We start from the raw sequence: 14,530 nt of genomic DNA, 5'->3' as shown, positions 1-14,530 counted from the left end.
AATAGATGAGTGAATGAAACTGAAATCATGCAACTGCTTATATGACCAAAGCATCTTCCTGGTTAGCAAAAAGCAGTATCAAATTCACTGCGGAGACAACATCTATTTCTGGACTAGCTGCTTTAATGGTTACCACTCAGGAAAGATCAGAATTTCATTAGGATGGTAACAAACACAAGATTAAAATGGAGGTTTTGCCTACATACTCAATGAAAAATCACAACTAGAGAGACTATTAAACAGTCACTAGGTACAGATTCCAGGAATTCAAAGTCAAGCAAGTACTTCATTGGATCCTCCACCCCATGTTCCTGTCCCTAATACAGCACACAACCTGTCTATTTGGGCAGGTTGTCCAAGGAAGCTGTGAATATCCCACCCCTGGCAGTGTTCAAGGCCAGAATGGATGGGGCTTTGATCAACCTGGTCTAGTGGAAAGTGTCCTTGCCCATGGCAGGGGGTGTGAAACTGGATGATGTGAAGGTCCCTATCAACCCAAACCAGTCTGTAATTTGGACTCCAGAGACCTCTGCTTTGTGGGGAGGATTTGTCCTCCATAGGGCCAACAGTGTGATCAGTAGATGGTGTCAGCCTCAACTATTTGAATATTGAGATTATTTGGTGTTAAACATATTCTGAAGTTTTATCATCACTTGGTACCCAGTTTCCTTCGTGTCTCACCAGAACATGAGACCTGGTGAAAATAGTGTGCTTATTACACCAGGACATGGCTGCCTGACCCCTAGGCTCCAGTGCCTACCAGCTGCCATAACTGCTCATTAGGGAGTATTAGGGAGGGGGTTGAAGAAATCATGTTTCTTGAGGAAAATTATGTTTCTTGAGCTGGGCTTTTGGCTGTTTACTGTTTGTTGGTTTTGGTTGGCTGGCTTTTTTTAGCTGGTCAGCAAAATGACTGCTCTTCTCTCAGTCCTGGGTCCTCATTTTAGGTTTTCTCCTTTTCTGCAGCAGCTTCCATGATTACAGTTGCTTGTTAAACTGCTGGAAAAAAGGCACCTCCACCAGGATTCCGGCACTTGGTAGTATCTAACAAATCCTGTTTGTGCTAGTGCATTGGAGAGATTGACTCTCCCCAGGGCAAAGCTGGGCTTCCTATTGTGGGTGTGTTTTCTCTGATCCAGCCTTGCACCTCTCAGCAGCCATCACTGCATCTACATGCAGTTTAAGGTACCTGTAAAGCAAGGTGAGCAGACAGTGTCAGCAGCACCCATCTGCTGCTGCACCAAAGGGGAGGTGCTGGGTATTTCACACAAGAAGACAATGTAATTATCCTCATTACCCCTGTTTACTACAACCTTCCTCTTATACTCTTTAGAAGTGGGACTTCAGCTGCCTAATGGAGGTTTGCTTGCACAGCAATGGTGAACAGCAGATGTCTTTTTCTCAGGTAAGCAGAGGGCTCCTCTGGCTCGCTGGGGCTGCTGAAGGACACAAGATGCCACCACCACAGCCAGAGCTGCTGAGGCAGAGCCATGCCCTTCCTTGCCCATGATCCATATCAGCTGCCACTGGGTACATTGAGAAAAGGATGCTTTTGCCATAGCTGGTTGCGATGGCAGTAGGCACTGGGGACAAGCACGTATCAAATAATGCAAACACTGCAGAGCAACAAGTGGGTCAAACATGTGTGTGCAAAACCTTGCCAGCATTATTTAGAAATCTCCTGGTCACAGACCTGATGACGGGAGTGCTGCCATGCCAACGAGCTGGGAGCTGATCGCAGTGCCAGGACACTGCAAAGGGCCAGCCAGAGCCTCTGTAAGGTGCCCTAGAGGGAAGGCAGGAGCAATAGACAGTCTTAGGACTGGGATACACAGGGCCATTAGGCAGCACAGGAGTGAGGAAATGCATCGCATGCTGTCAAGGCAGTGGGGGTAAACACAGGATGTTTAGGAGTTGGCGCAGAACAAGGCAGCAGTGAACATATGTGGCTGCTGGAGAGTGCAAGGCAGATGTGACTGGGAAGCGTATGGAACACTGCTCTTGCCTGGGAAGTGGGAGGAGAAGTTTGTGGGCAAAGAAATAATTTTCCAGCTGTGTCCATTCATTGGGATAAATAAAGTGATAACGCGCACTAATTAATAGGGGACTTCAGCAGCAAGTCACTTTCAGTGCCACAGGAGATTAAAAACCACCATAAAACCCCCCAGAAACTTCAGATTCTCTCAAAGCCTCCCCTATTGTACCTCTCCAGCAGCCCCCCAGCCTAGAGCAGTGCTCCCCACATGCTTACCAGCATGCACCCTGGCTTCACCCCTTCCTTCCTGGGATCTTTCAGGCCACACTTCCAGGAGAGCTATAGGAGAGCTGCCTTCTCCCCTCCTGGCCAAGCATGTAAGAAATGGGGTGGGGTACAGGGAGGCACCTTATGGCTGACAGGAAGGGAGCACAGCTGGTTGTGATTGTGATTCCTCCTCCTCTGGGTGGTGTTTGCAGGGCAGGCCAAAGTGCTTGCACTGGAGTTGGATACTTCAAGCACAAATCGAGTGTTCTGTGATGCATTTGCATTAGAGATTCACCGACTCTGGGCAGCTACAACTGTGTAATGGTAAACAGCAATTCCAGTTCATATATGTAATCATAACAAAATGCATGTAAAATATGAAGTAGTAGATGGCTTGATGGTACTTTTTTGGTTTAAGAGTTCTGAAGTATTCTTGAGAGGCATCTTGGACAGTGAAGAAGGAAATTGTCCAAAAAATTGTCTGAACTAAAGAGGCACCTGTGGATGCTTAGCAAAGTGTCAGGCTCCAAAGTATTTAGATCAGAATGGTCTTGCTTGCTAACTCACTTCTTCTAAATCAGGGGTAGTTCAGGGTTCAAGTGCCAATGTAAATAATGAAAGGAACTGTATTTTTGAAATTTGTTTGTTAAGTAAAGATAACTTAATGTTAGAGTTCTAAAAGCAAAATTTAATAAATTAATATATGCATGCCAGATAAAAATACAAAATTACAATTGAAATAGCTATAATAATAAAGGAACACTGTTCAGCATTGCAGATTTCACTGCAACCACCATAAACATCATGGAGAATTACTTAAAGTAACACCTGAAGTACACATTTTGTTTCTGTTAAAAACAAATTACAATCTGATGAAAAAACTGAAAGAAACCCAAGAAGAAATCAGCCCCTGAAGTGGCAGAGAATATGAAAAGTCAATAAACTGCCAGAGGCTCCATTTCATGTAAGTCAGCCTTCTTTTTAGTATCAGAAACCAATTACATAGAACATAAAAGCAAATTCACAACAGGTTTACACGGAGAAACATGCTGAATTACAATCACAAACTATCCAGAACAAAGATGCTGCACCAGCTCAGTTGTTTTCTTCATGGAATGAGTCTCACCAGAACAGGGAGAACAGGGAGCAAATCATGCAATAGCTTTAGGCTTTTTGTTTTTCATTTTAACATGATAAACACCCAGGATTACTAGTACTGGAAAGTATGTGTTAACCTTTTTCAACATCGGCTGAATGGCACTACAGAAACGACAAAGAGTTCCTTCATTTTTATCCTGAATACATCGAAAGCTCTAGCAAATATGGAATTCAGCGACAAGAGCCATTAAATTACTTTAAAATATTCCTTCATCCATAGAACACTGTTGCTTCCTTTTTTATTACAAAACCCCCAAAATATTCAAAATAAAATGTCTTCATTTTTTATAAGCATCTCCACCACAAGTCTCTGATAACGGATGTCATTCAATGCAGCCATCGCATCCAGCTCTGGTGCTCTCATAAGAGTTGGTCCAAAAACTATGCCCAGATTCTCTGCACTCATCAGATTTTCCTTTTCATGGAGCGTTACTCTGTAAAAAAAGAACAGTATTTTTCACATTCCTTCTGTGCCAAACTGTGCCTTCATATGGTTGAAAACCAGGGAAACTGGACAGAAATGTTTGCCATTTACAAAGCCTACAAGAGGGTGCCGTTTCCCCTAGGACACAAATGGAAAGATCAGGTGGAAACACTCAGAGGTTAGCGAGTGCAAACACTACGCAGGCTTACGGTGAGTCAGATATCTCTGTCCTCTACCATACGCACAGACCATGATTACTTGCAGGAGGGATCAGTACCCCATGGCAAGGGAGGGGGCTGAGGGGTGAACTCAGACAAACCAGAACAATCTCGCTTTTTGCTCTTTACAATGGCACCATTCAGAGGAAGCAAACTGTGTTTGTCATTACTTAGGCAGTTTTACGATCACTAGAGATGTGCTCCTGTGCCCACACAGGTGGGATTCTGCCCAGGTTTCCCCTATGGCACACGGCTCCATGTGGCCACACTGCTCCTCTCTTTGCATATGACGGCACGGGTGTGAAGCACATCATACATGAGTTCCCTGCCTTTATTCACTACAAGCTAACTGTGCTAAGCTGGAAGCACAGTTCCTCTTCAAGACAAGTTATGTCCTGTGGTGTGTACTAAAAGTGAGTCATCACTTTGGGGCGGCTTTGAAACCACCAGGGTCCCACTGTAACCCCATTTGCACAGCAGTCTGAGCAGGTCATTAAACCTGTGCTCTGACAGGCCCACTTCCACTCCTGCCTCTTCTGGGGTCCTCAGCAGCTGCCAAACAGCTGAGCCCCTGGTGCAGGGAAGCCTCCCACTGCCTGGTTCCCGTCTGCAGGAGAGGAGGAGGTGTGGAGGCCATGTCCTGCTGCTCCACAGGAACCTGACCTGTTCAAAGCTGTGGGCTGAGGTCCTGCTGTGGGGCAGGTTTGCAGGGCAACTCCTGAAATGCAATTTGAGAGAAGAATTACACCTACAGGACAGGCCTCCTCTGCCTGGGCTACCGCAGGAACATGCCTGCTCAGCAAATGCCACAAGGGTCACTGCTGCACATGATGGTCTCTGGGGTCATGGGATGGTATTTCCTCATGTGGGCTCAGAGGCAGCTTGTGCTCTCCTACGCTGCTCTGCCTTAGCATGGATAAGGCAGGGTCCCACACAGGGGGACAGGAGGAGGAGAGCCTTCCTGAAGTGTGCTAACACCAAGTGCCCTCCATCGCTCTGCCCACCACAATGGGTGCAGGAGACACAAACATGACTTGAAGCCTAAGCCTCTGCCTTGGTTTGTCCTGGTGAATTGCCTCATTCAACAATACAAATTTATATTAGTCAAATGTTTTAAGATGCACTACAGTTTAAAGAATCCACCAGGACTGTCAAAACCAGCTAAGAACCCAGGGACAGCCACTGGAAGAGTCTAGCTAAGTTACTTCTCACCATTGTGGCATCTTGCATTGCATGAACAAATCCCTTGGTATACAAAAGGATTCAAGATTTTTCTTCTTTTTTTCCCCCATTCTGCCTTAATTTTTATTTTAAAACGAGTCAGACTGATGTTTCCAAGCTGCTCTCTTCAGTCTGTAACTATTCCAGATAAAGGAGCTGCATCTGATTACTTGCATTCAGCAGCAAGACAACAGCCTGTTAAGCACCACAGCTCTTTTTAGCAAATGTATTAAAAGGAAGTTTAAAACCAAGTGCATTTTGTCACCTTTCTACCTTATCATTCACCTATACCAGAAATACAATGTGCAAAAGCAACTTGCTAACTAGAGCACTCTTTAACAGGGTATGGAAAAATTAACTTCACACTTCACAAGCAGTAAGGTGAGCTTTTTTGTTCCTGTGTCTCTCATCTCTGTGTCTGTTCTAAAACATCCATTAGAAATGTCATTGAAATAAACAGGCAAATCAGGCAGAAACCTTGTAGCTGAATTTTGCCTGGGGCACTTAGCAGACTCAACATACTCCTACTAGTAGAACTATAAAAGGGAAAAAGCAGAAGAGAGCTCAAAGTATTTTTCTAAGGAATGGGAATGATTCTTATATATTGACAATGAATTCACATTTGTCAAGAAACTAAAATGGATACCCTAACATGCCCCATTGATTTTTTTTCCCCCTGCTTTCCTGAAAGAAATAGAGCGTGTGCTCTCGCATTGGATATTTATCCATTGGTCTGTAGCAGTTTTTTAGCCCACTGACCAACTTCAGTCATGTTTTGGGGAGCTGGAGAAATCTCAGACAGAATTTAGGTTCCTATGGTTTTGAGAAGGTGGTAGGTGGAACAAGGGGATCCACACTGATGAGGAACGGCTGGCACAACTCCGCAGACTTATGGCTGGGGGACAAATTAACACTGCCTAATCAGGGTCAGCTCAAGCCTAGTGTGTGCTGCCTTTTTTTAGTGTGTCAGGGATGATCAGCGTAGATGAGACTTAGCAAAAAAAGACACCAGTCTATAGCCATCAAGCTGTATTAATTCCCTGCCCAAGGAGTGACTTATTATTCCCAGAGGTATGAATGGCTTTTCAACCGTAAATATTCACTGTAACCTTGAACATAGAGCAAATCTGGTAGGCAGATGACTTCTGTACTTCAAAATTGTGTGTTTTTTTACTTATTTCCTTTAATTGCTTTGGAAGTACTGTCAGTGGGATAAACTCCAGTGCTTGGGTATTCGCTGTGGTGCAGACTATCATTCCCCACCACAGTCCAACTTCAGGATTCAGTGGGCCTTGCCCACACTTTTCTGGAGGTCCTAGAATCAACTTAGCTAAAAATGAGTTCAGCTTAGAGTTCCTTGCAGCCAGCCTGCCTACCTCTTCAGATGTGCCATGAGATACCGTAACGTTTCACAGTGTGCAGGAGGCAGCAGCTTCAGCGCCTCATGGAGAATTTCCAGCTGTTCATCCGGATCGGTGGTTTCTGAAACACAGATGTTCAACTGTCACCACGTGTACAGCCAGAATTCACACACAGAAAGACAACAAAGGTGGCCTGCAGAGAAGATAGGGTCTCACAGCTCTGCTGGGTTACTGACTTCCAGAACATAACCAAACCTCATAGCGAAGGATTTGCCTGTTCAAAAAGGTGCTCAGAGCTCCGTCAGGATGTGACTGGTTTTGGACAAAGAAAACTCCCCAAAACAGACTGCACTCCACTGAAAGAGTCCCTGCAGCCTACTAAAAGCATCCCCCTGACAACCCTTGCTGACTGGACTAGTGTTTCACAAATAATCTACAGGTGCAACCCTGGGACAGCAGAAGGTACTGGGAAGTCTGCCATCAGCATCTTTGGCTGTGTTTACTTGGAAAATGCCTTCTCCAGAGGAGTGGTGAGGCCAGCATCTAGCCCTTGTTTTCTACCCACAGCTACCTCACACCTTTACAGGTGTGGCTGGTGTGACTGCTACACTGCAGAGATGTTTCAGGCAGCCAGGATGCTTGGGAGAGATGCTCCAGCTGAGCTTACTGCTATGCTCGCAGACTCACTGAAGGTGGCCTTAAGGATGAGTGCTTATCAGCTTATGAAAACACTCAAAATGGACACCTCTACAAACACAGACTTATCTTACTTCTAAACACTTTGATAAATCACCTTCTCTCTGGCAACACAAAACCAACAGACTTTAAATGTCACGGTCAAGTACCAGGGATTCATGAAAGACAAACAAAGCGATATAATCCAGAATGTGTGATGAAAAGGAAGCATTCCTGGTGACAAAGGCAAGGAAAAATGTAACCATGATCATGTAGCACCACTTGGTCATGTCGTAATGTGCAGTGCATCTTCACTCCTGCAATCCTTACTAAATAGGGCATGCAGTGTTAAGAGCTGATGGGACAGCTATGAACTGAATAGGCAAGTACTGCATAAAAAGGTGAAGAAAAGAGAATGAAAACTAGGAGGAAAATGTGTTATACTTACTTGCAGACTCTATAAACTTTGGGTAGGCATCATACGTGATGAGTGGAATTGGCAAATCCCTGAAGTACAGTTTAAGTGCACCAGTGATAATATTGATATCTTCATACATATTCACAGAAATATCAGCTTTTTCCCCATCTGTGTGGAGAAGGCACTGACATTAAAGCCTTGGAAATGGAACCAGATGTAAAATAGCATTCAAAACAAAAATAATATCTTGGTTAAGCAAACATTATTAAAAAGGACACAGCTCCAGATTTTGGTTTTTATAAGCAAAAGAGTTACTGGGCTGTGACATTCATCTTTTCAGGATGAAAACCTCCAGGATTTTATAAAGAAACTTCCCCTTTCTTCATTTCAAATGATTGCAAAAAATGCAGATTATTTTTTAAAAGAAAACCTGCCTGCCATGATCTAGCAGTTTCTATCTTGTATTAATGTGCGGAAGTTTAGCTATTTCAGAACACATTGCATTGCCAAACAGCACATTTTGTCAGTACTGAATGAGAAACCAGGGGAGCCTGGGAAAAAATGTAAAAGAAAGAAAATCAACTTTGCTGTTCCACAGCCTCCTCATATTATAGGAAAAACATGTGTTCACCATTTAGCTACAGCATACTACCTACTCCTGACCACAGTGGACACAGATGCAGAACTTGGCTTCTTCAGCACATCCCCACCCTGCTAGCGTTGCAGAGGAGGCAGATGTTGTCTGAATAGGTCCAGTCCTCCGAAGAAACAGGACAGAGAGCTTCCAGCATGGATTTTGGCTTTGCCTTCTACTGGGATAGGGGGACTGCAGCTGGAAAGCCTTTAGTTTTCCCACTGTCTTTTCTCAGAGAGAAGAGTTTGTTCCCACTGACCTTCTTTTAGACTGCAGTAATTCAGATTTTGTTTGCACTATTGTATTCATCTTATTATTTTGGAGCTTTCATCCAGAAAGATGGATTTAAATTGCACAGCCCTCTTCAGGCACTTTACCACTTGCCCTCTATCCCTCCCCCACACCCTTGAGTGCAGCTTTACTTGCAAACTAGGGCAGTAGTTCAGAAAGCTTTGTCCTTTCCTATGCACATCATTATTGAAGCACAGATACTGATGGAAGGAGAAAAGTAGATTTTGGTAATAAAGGCCAGAAGCAAATATGCTTTACTGATGGGGAGACTCCCCTTCTGCTAGCACAGCCGCCAGACTCCTTCAGACCAGTGATGCAGTGGAGCATGAGACAGGCTGTGCAGAAAAAATGGCTATATTTAATAACATCAGCACAAAGTTTCCGCACGCAGGAAAGACTGTACCTCTGTCAAATGCCATTTTGACATCTTCGATAAGATCGCTAAATCCTGAGACTCTGTACAGTCCTTCGGAATTAAGACCTGTAATGAACATTTTAACAAGATTAAAATTAGACTTAATTCTCCAGTTCTCTTCCATCCAGTTCTTCTTTTGCCAGGTTCTTCATTTAAGGCAGAAAAAGCAGACATATTTTAAAAGCCTTACCAGAATGAAATCTCGCCCTGGCCTTTTAAACCTGACCCTTGCATTAGCTACCTTGTTATATCAGCACTAAATTATGTTTACGCAGATGATTTTAGAGCTGAAGAAACATGCTAAACCAATTACAACTGATTTAAAAATGACTGAGATTAGCATACTTGATGTTCAGTCATTATTTCTGAATGAAAACAAAAACTCTGATCCTAGAAAAGGATACTCCATGTGGGCTGGGGGATCTGGTAAGAGGGAGCACATCAATACTAACTGCCTTTGCTTTAGCACATTTGCTTCATTTTTTTAATAAAAGTGTTACTGGAAAGATAGGTGTCAATATATAACTATAAAGCAGTAATTGTCCATTAAGCAATTTCTAGCAGCATCTATAAAAATTATAAATGGGTATGAACCATGAAATAATGCAAAGTATAATATTAGCTGTGCAGGGTAATTGGCAGTCATAAAATGTCTTGTGCAAATCTGTTTTGAGCAATTCAGCAGACACTCAGATGACCCAGATCAATCTAAACGGATCATCAGCAAAGCAACCTAAGTCCATTAACCATGCCTTACCTCTGGATTCAATTTCCCTAATGCACATATCCACTACCATTGGTCTCTTAGTGAAGTGTGCTTTTACTAGCGTTGTGAGGTCACAGCTGTACACTTTCTTGACATGCTTCAGATCTGGCTTGCAGTCATTTGGGACCATCTTGGAACACTGCTTGTGCACATTTAAACCACAATCTGAGAGAAAAATAAAAAGACAATGAGAGTGGTGTTCAGTGAAAATGTATCCCGAGGTCGGTACTGTGGAGTACGTATGGCTCCAGCAGGTTCTGACCTGATCTCGCAACTACTGCTTCTGTTGAGACCCTTTAACCATCAAGCATGTGAGGTAGCGAATGACCTGAAGACAGATTTTCTATCCAAGACATTTCCTCTGTCCCTGAAAGATCTAACACAAAGTGACAGACTCTTCAGATGGGTTATTTCAAATCAGGATCTAGGGGTCAATTATGTTCCCCACCTCTATTACACACGCTGCTGTCATGGTGTAAACTTACTTCCCAAATTGCTGAGGATTTCCTAACACAGCTTTAATGTACTCCTGGACTGTGGCACTTATGACACCTTCTGGGGAGATGGAGGGAGGGAATGGGTCTCGGAAGGCTACAGTCCCTCTACAGAACATACTGAACCCCTTCAGGAACCCTTATGCTCTTGCCAGATATGGCAGCACATGCACAGCATTGCTAGTGACAAGGTCCCTTCCACAGCTCAGAGAGGACTTGAATAACAGACACAGGGGTCTCCCAGCTGGTTTCTCGCTGCAGAACAGTTCACAAACAGCTCTGCTAAATCACAGCAGCTGCAATTCTGATGCCATTTCACAGGCTGTGTCTGAAACAAAGTGTTGGCAGCTCAAATCAGTTCCATTTACTTTAAAAATTACTTAGGAAAAATTTGCCATAGTTTTTAAAAGCATAAGCAAACAACTCCACAGTTTTATTGTAAACATACTAAGAATGGGATTTAGTTTAAGTGAAACTTAATTGAAATCAGGTTATTCAAAAATATTTGTTCTGCCTAAAAAACCACTCAAGGCATAATGCTCAGGGTTTGGGTTGGAAAACGTGTGTAAGGAGGCTTGTGTAAGGAGCAGCCTCCTGCACTGCCCCCAGTTTCTACTGCCATTTCTCCTGGTTTGCAATGCAAAATCACATGTGCCTGGGAAACAGCAACCAGTGAGAAAGGCAGAACTTTGCAGTCTGGGCATTTACCACACTTTGACATGCACTCAGTATACACCGAGACTCCAGTTCTGCAAGCATTTCTGTTCCTCACTGCATTGCCACTTGGAGTCCCCTGGATTTCTGCAGAATTAAGGGCTGTAGGAGATTGAAGGATCAATGCCTTGATGAAAACCTGTACTTTCCTCTCCCACTGCAGTACTGAGTCTGTATAGATTCCCTTCATATTTTGTTGGCTGATTCTGCCAGTACTTGTATTTTCATTAATGCTCCATAGGTTGACTTTGTTCTTTCCAAAACAGTAAACCCCAGAATTCATCACTAAATTGAATTTCCACTAAGTCAGCTGCAGTCTGCTGCTAAAAGCACTGTTTACTTAACAGGCCTGTAAAGCAACCAGCTTTGTCACTTAGGATCTGGTGTAAAACATCCAATCTCTGGTTGTAATTAAAGTTCAGCATGTCACCTTCAATCAGTCAAAACTCGCACAAATCCCCATCCAGATGAAATGCCGGATTAAAACTCTCCTTAGCTATTTCTGTGCAGGAGAGACTCCCTTCATTGTGATGAGTGGATAACATACAAGCCAGGGAGCTGCAAATGCTCCATTTCCCACCTGGCTGTGATGTTGTGTTGTGAACCTCACCTTGGGCAAAGCAAGCAATGTAAAACACAGCTCCCTGCAAACAAGCAGCAGCCCTGGGGTACATATCACAGCGGGCTGTACTGGAGCCCCAGGCAGCAGTAGGCTCAGCTGCTGTCCCTCCAAGAATGGTAAAGTTCAGTTTGGTCACTTGGGCTCCTTCAGTGTTTGCTCAGATGCCTCATTTGTGACAGAGAGGAAATAGTGACAGCCAAAGCACCTGCTTTCACCAAATCCCACATTTAATCAAGTGCTCTCAGACCCCAAACTACATGACCACACCAGCTCTTCAGGCGCAGCCTCCACCCTGCCTGTGGTTCTGGGGTGCAGAAGGAAGAAACTCTGAGCCCAGGTCTGTGCCCAGCACTACATTTTGTCTGAACTTTGAAAAGCCAGGTCCTTCTGTGCTTTAAGTAGGGAACCCAAATTCACTGGAAATGTGACCCGAATGCTTTGTCTCTGTGCTTCACCTTTAACATGGAAAGGAGAAGCTGTGCTTGTCTCCTCTTGGTCTTGTAGAAATAAATTCATTAAATGTTTGTTGAAATGCAGAGGAAAAATCACTCATCTTTGGTGTAAGGCTTGAATACTGTGCTGTTAGTAAGAGAGCAGTTCTAACAAGAAGACAAAATCCTGGATAGGTGCTATTAAGCAAGTACCACCCATTCTGCTTTCAGAATAAAGATGAAGTTGTGAAGTAAAAATACTAAGTAGTCAAATAATTAGAGGCATGTCTTAACACACACACACACACACAGAGAAAGGAAGCAAATTAAGACCACATAGGAAATCTTAACTCTTGATTTCCTTTATTTTGAAACCTTAACTTTGCACTAACAGTATTTACAAATGCAAATATAATTATTATACACAGAATTCCTAAAATTACTGTAAGAAGCACCCATTCCAACATGTGTGTGAAATGCTCTAGTATGTCTGTCAAAAATGGTGTCTATAAGACTGGAATGGCAGTGTCTCACTCATGAGGACTCACAAGTGACTTTGTGAGTGCAAGTTAGCTGTTTCACAAGACAGCAATATAGCTCAGATTTATGTTGCTGGGAATTCAAGGATAATTAAGACTAAAATATACAAAAAAGAAAAACGAAAAACATGCTTCCAAGTATCTTATTCTTGACTTGAAACAATTATCACATTCACTGAGTTAGTTCTGTGTATAGACAAGAAAGTTTCATTTCATTAAAATATCTAACTCATAGAGATGTTGTCAATGTGACAATGTGAAAACCTTGCTCCTGAAAATACTTGTGTTATTGCTAATCCCATAGATTCAAATGGGCTTTGGATCTGACCTCGTTAATGCCAGAACAGTAATTACAAATGCAAAAGTCAACTTTTCTCCTCTCTCGTTTGCTCTTCCTTTGCATTTGATTAGTTTTTATGTACCAGCCTACTGCTTAAGGGCTTACAAACCCTCCCAAGAAACATTTTAAACCTAGAAATATTTCAGGTACTTAATGCTCAGAAAATGCATGAGCACTACATTGCGTTTTACGGGGATGCGTGATACCCTTCTAATAAGAAGATTCTTCACATACCTCTAATGTGAGTGTAGAAGACAGCCTTACTTTAGCAATTCTGCATCAATAAATACTCCTAGGAGACGTCAGTGGATTACCAACAGAAAAATTGTTTTGTTTTTTTTTTCCAATAGAGAAGCTGAAAATCAACAATGCCATGAAAATCAACAAAGCCCATGTATCAAGTGGGCTCCTCTCCCCAGGTAACAGTACTTCATGAAAGGCAGAAGAGGCATGTCTCAATCACTAGTCTCTGGTTCAGTTGATAACTTGGGATGAAGGATAATATCTTACTAACTCCAACAGGTAAAAAGCACAATGGCAGGAGATGAGGTCAGTTCCCCCCTCCGCAGAGCGCCAGGAAAGTGCCAGCCTTATACTGTAACTACACTCAGCCTGCTTGTTAAACAGGAATTATGCTGCAAATTGCATATTATTAAATAAAAATGTCCTCTGTTCTCATTGCAGATGCTTCATGAAAACTTCAAAATCCATTATTTTAGAATCAACTAGGAAGGAACAAGAAAGCTGAGTCCTGAACCTCTCTGCATGCTGCTGCATGGTGAAGTCTTCAGACTGCCTGCCTTGTTTGCACATGAGCTTCATGATTTGGCTGGGTTCGTTAAGACCGAGAGGATTCATCCAATTTCAAATTTAGGGTCTACTGACTTTTGGTTACATCAAAGTAAATCCAGAGTTGGTGTTAGCAGCTTTACTCCAGATCTAAAGTAATCAGGAGCCTTAATCCATTCTTACAGATGTTCATCAGAGCTTACCTGCTGGCTGGCTATAGAAATTGGTGAGGAGCTAAAGAAGAATTCCCCTAAAGGGATTTATCTGCTGATAAATCCCACAATAATACGGGTCAGATTTAAAAAAATGCAGCCATGAGCCCTTGCAGGTCAATAGGAAAACTTACTTCAGTTAACCAGAATTTCACCTTATACAGAGAAGATTTCTCAGGACCAGAACTGTAACTCACGCTTACTATTCCTTTTTACAGTGCTATCAAACTGTGGCCACCTTTCAAATACACCAAATGCAACAAAACCAACCAACCAACCAAACACAAAAAAGCAGCCATAAATTCACGAGTTTATAGGAAGTTTGGATGTTTTTTTGTGGGGAAGAGTAGTTTTAGATGACAGGTTTAAAAGTCTGTGATAAGCTGCCCTGATTTTAATAGCATATTGGCCTAGGAGTTCAGGTAGGCTGTGACATTACTTCTGTGAGAGGTATTAAATTTAAAACCAGCCTGACAATAGTTTCCTGTGATACCTAGAAAAAGGTTTGGTAGTGTTTTAGAAACAGCTAGTACTGATGTTAGTCCACTGGGTTGAAAGAACTAATA

The 14,530-nt window shown here is 42.9% G+C and overlaps 1 protein-coding gene across 1 annotated transcript in view; it reads right to left on the bottom strand.

Annotated features, from left to right (window-relative positions):
* Positions 1-2,909: 2,909 nt before the first annotated feature.
* Positions 2,910-14,530, bottom strand: part of CHN1 (chimerin 1) — a 103,780-nt gene continuing 92,159 nt past the window's right edge. The window contains exons 9-13 of the mRNA XM_005152591.3: positions 9,815-9,988; positions 9,046-9,123; positions 7,748-7,885; positions 6,640-6,745; positions 2,910-3,834 (exon numbers count right to left, since the gene is read on the bottom strand). Coding sequence (XP_005152648.3) covers positions 3,663-3,834; positions 6,640-6,745; positions 7,748-7,885; positions 9,046-9,123; positions 9,815-9,988 — 668 coding nt within the window. The 3' untranslated portion in view covers positions 2,910-3,662. The remainder of the gene's footprint in view (positions 3,835-6,639; positions 6,746-7,747; positions 7,886-9,045; positions 9,124-9,814; positions 9,989-14,530) is intronic.

Source organism: Melopsittacus undulatus, chromosome 8, assembly GCF_012275295.1.
Source record: "Melopsittacus undulatus isolate bMelUnd1 chromosome 8, bMelUnd1.mat.Z, whole genome shotgun sequence".
NCBI lineage: Eukaryota > Metazoa > Chordata > Aves > Psittaciformes > Psittaculidae > Melopsittacus > Melopsittacus undulatus.
Note: the sequence above shows the minus strand (reverse complement) of the source record. Positions and strands in the feature narration are given on the sequence as shown.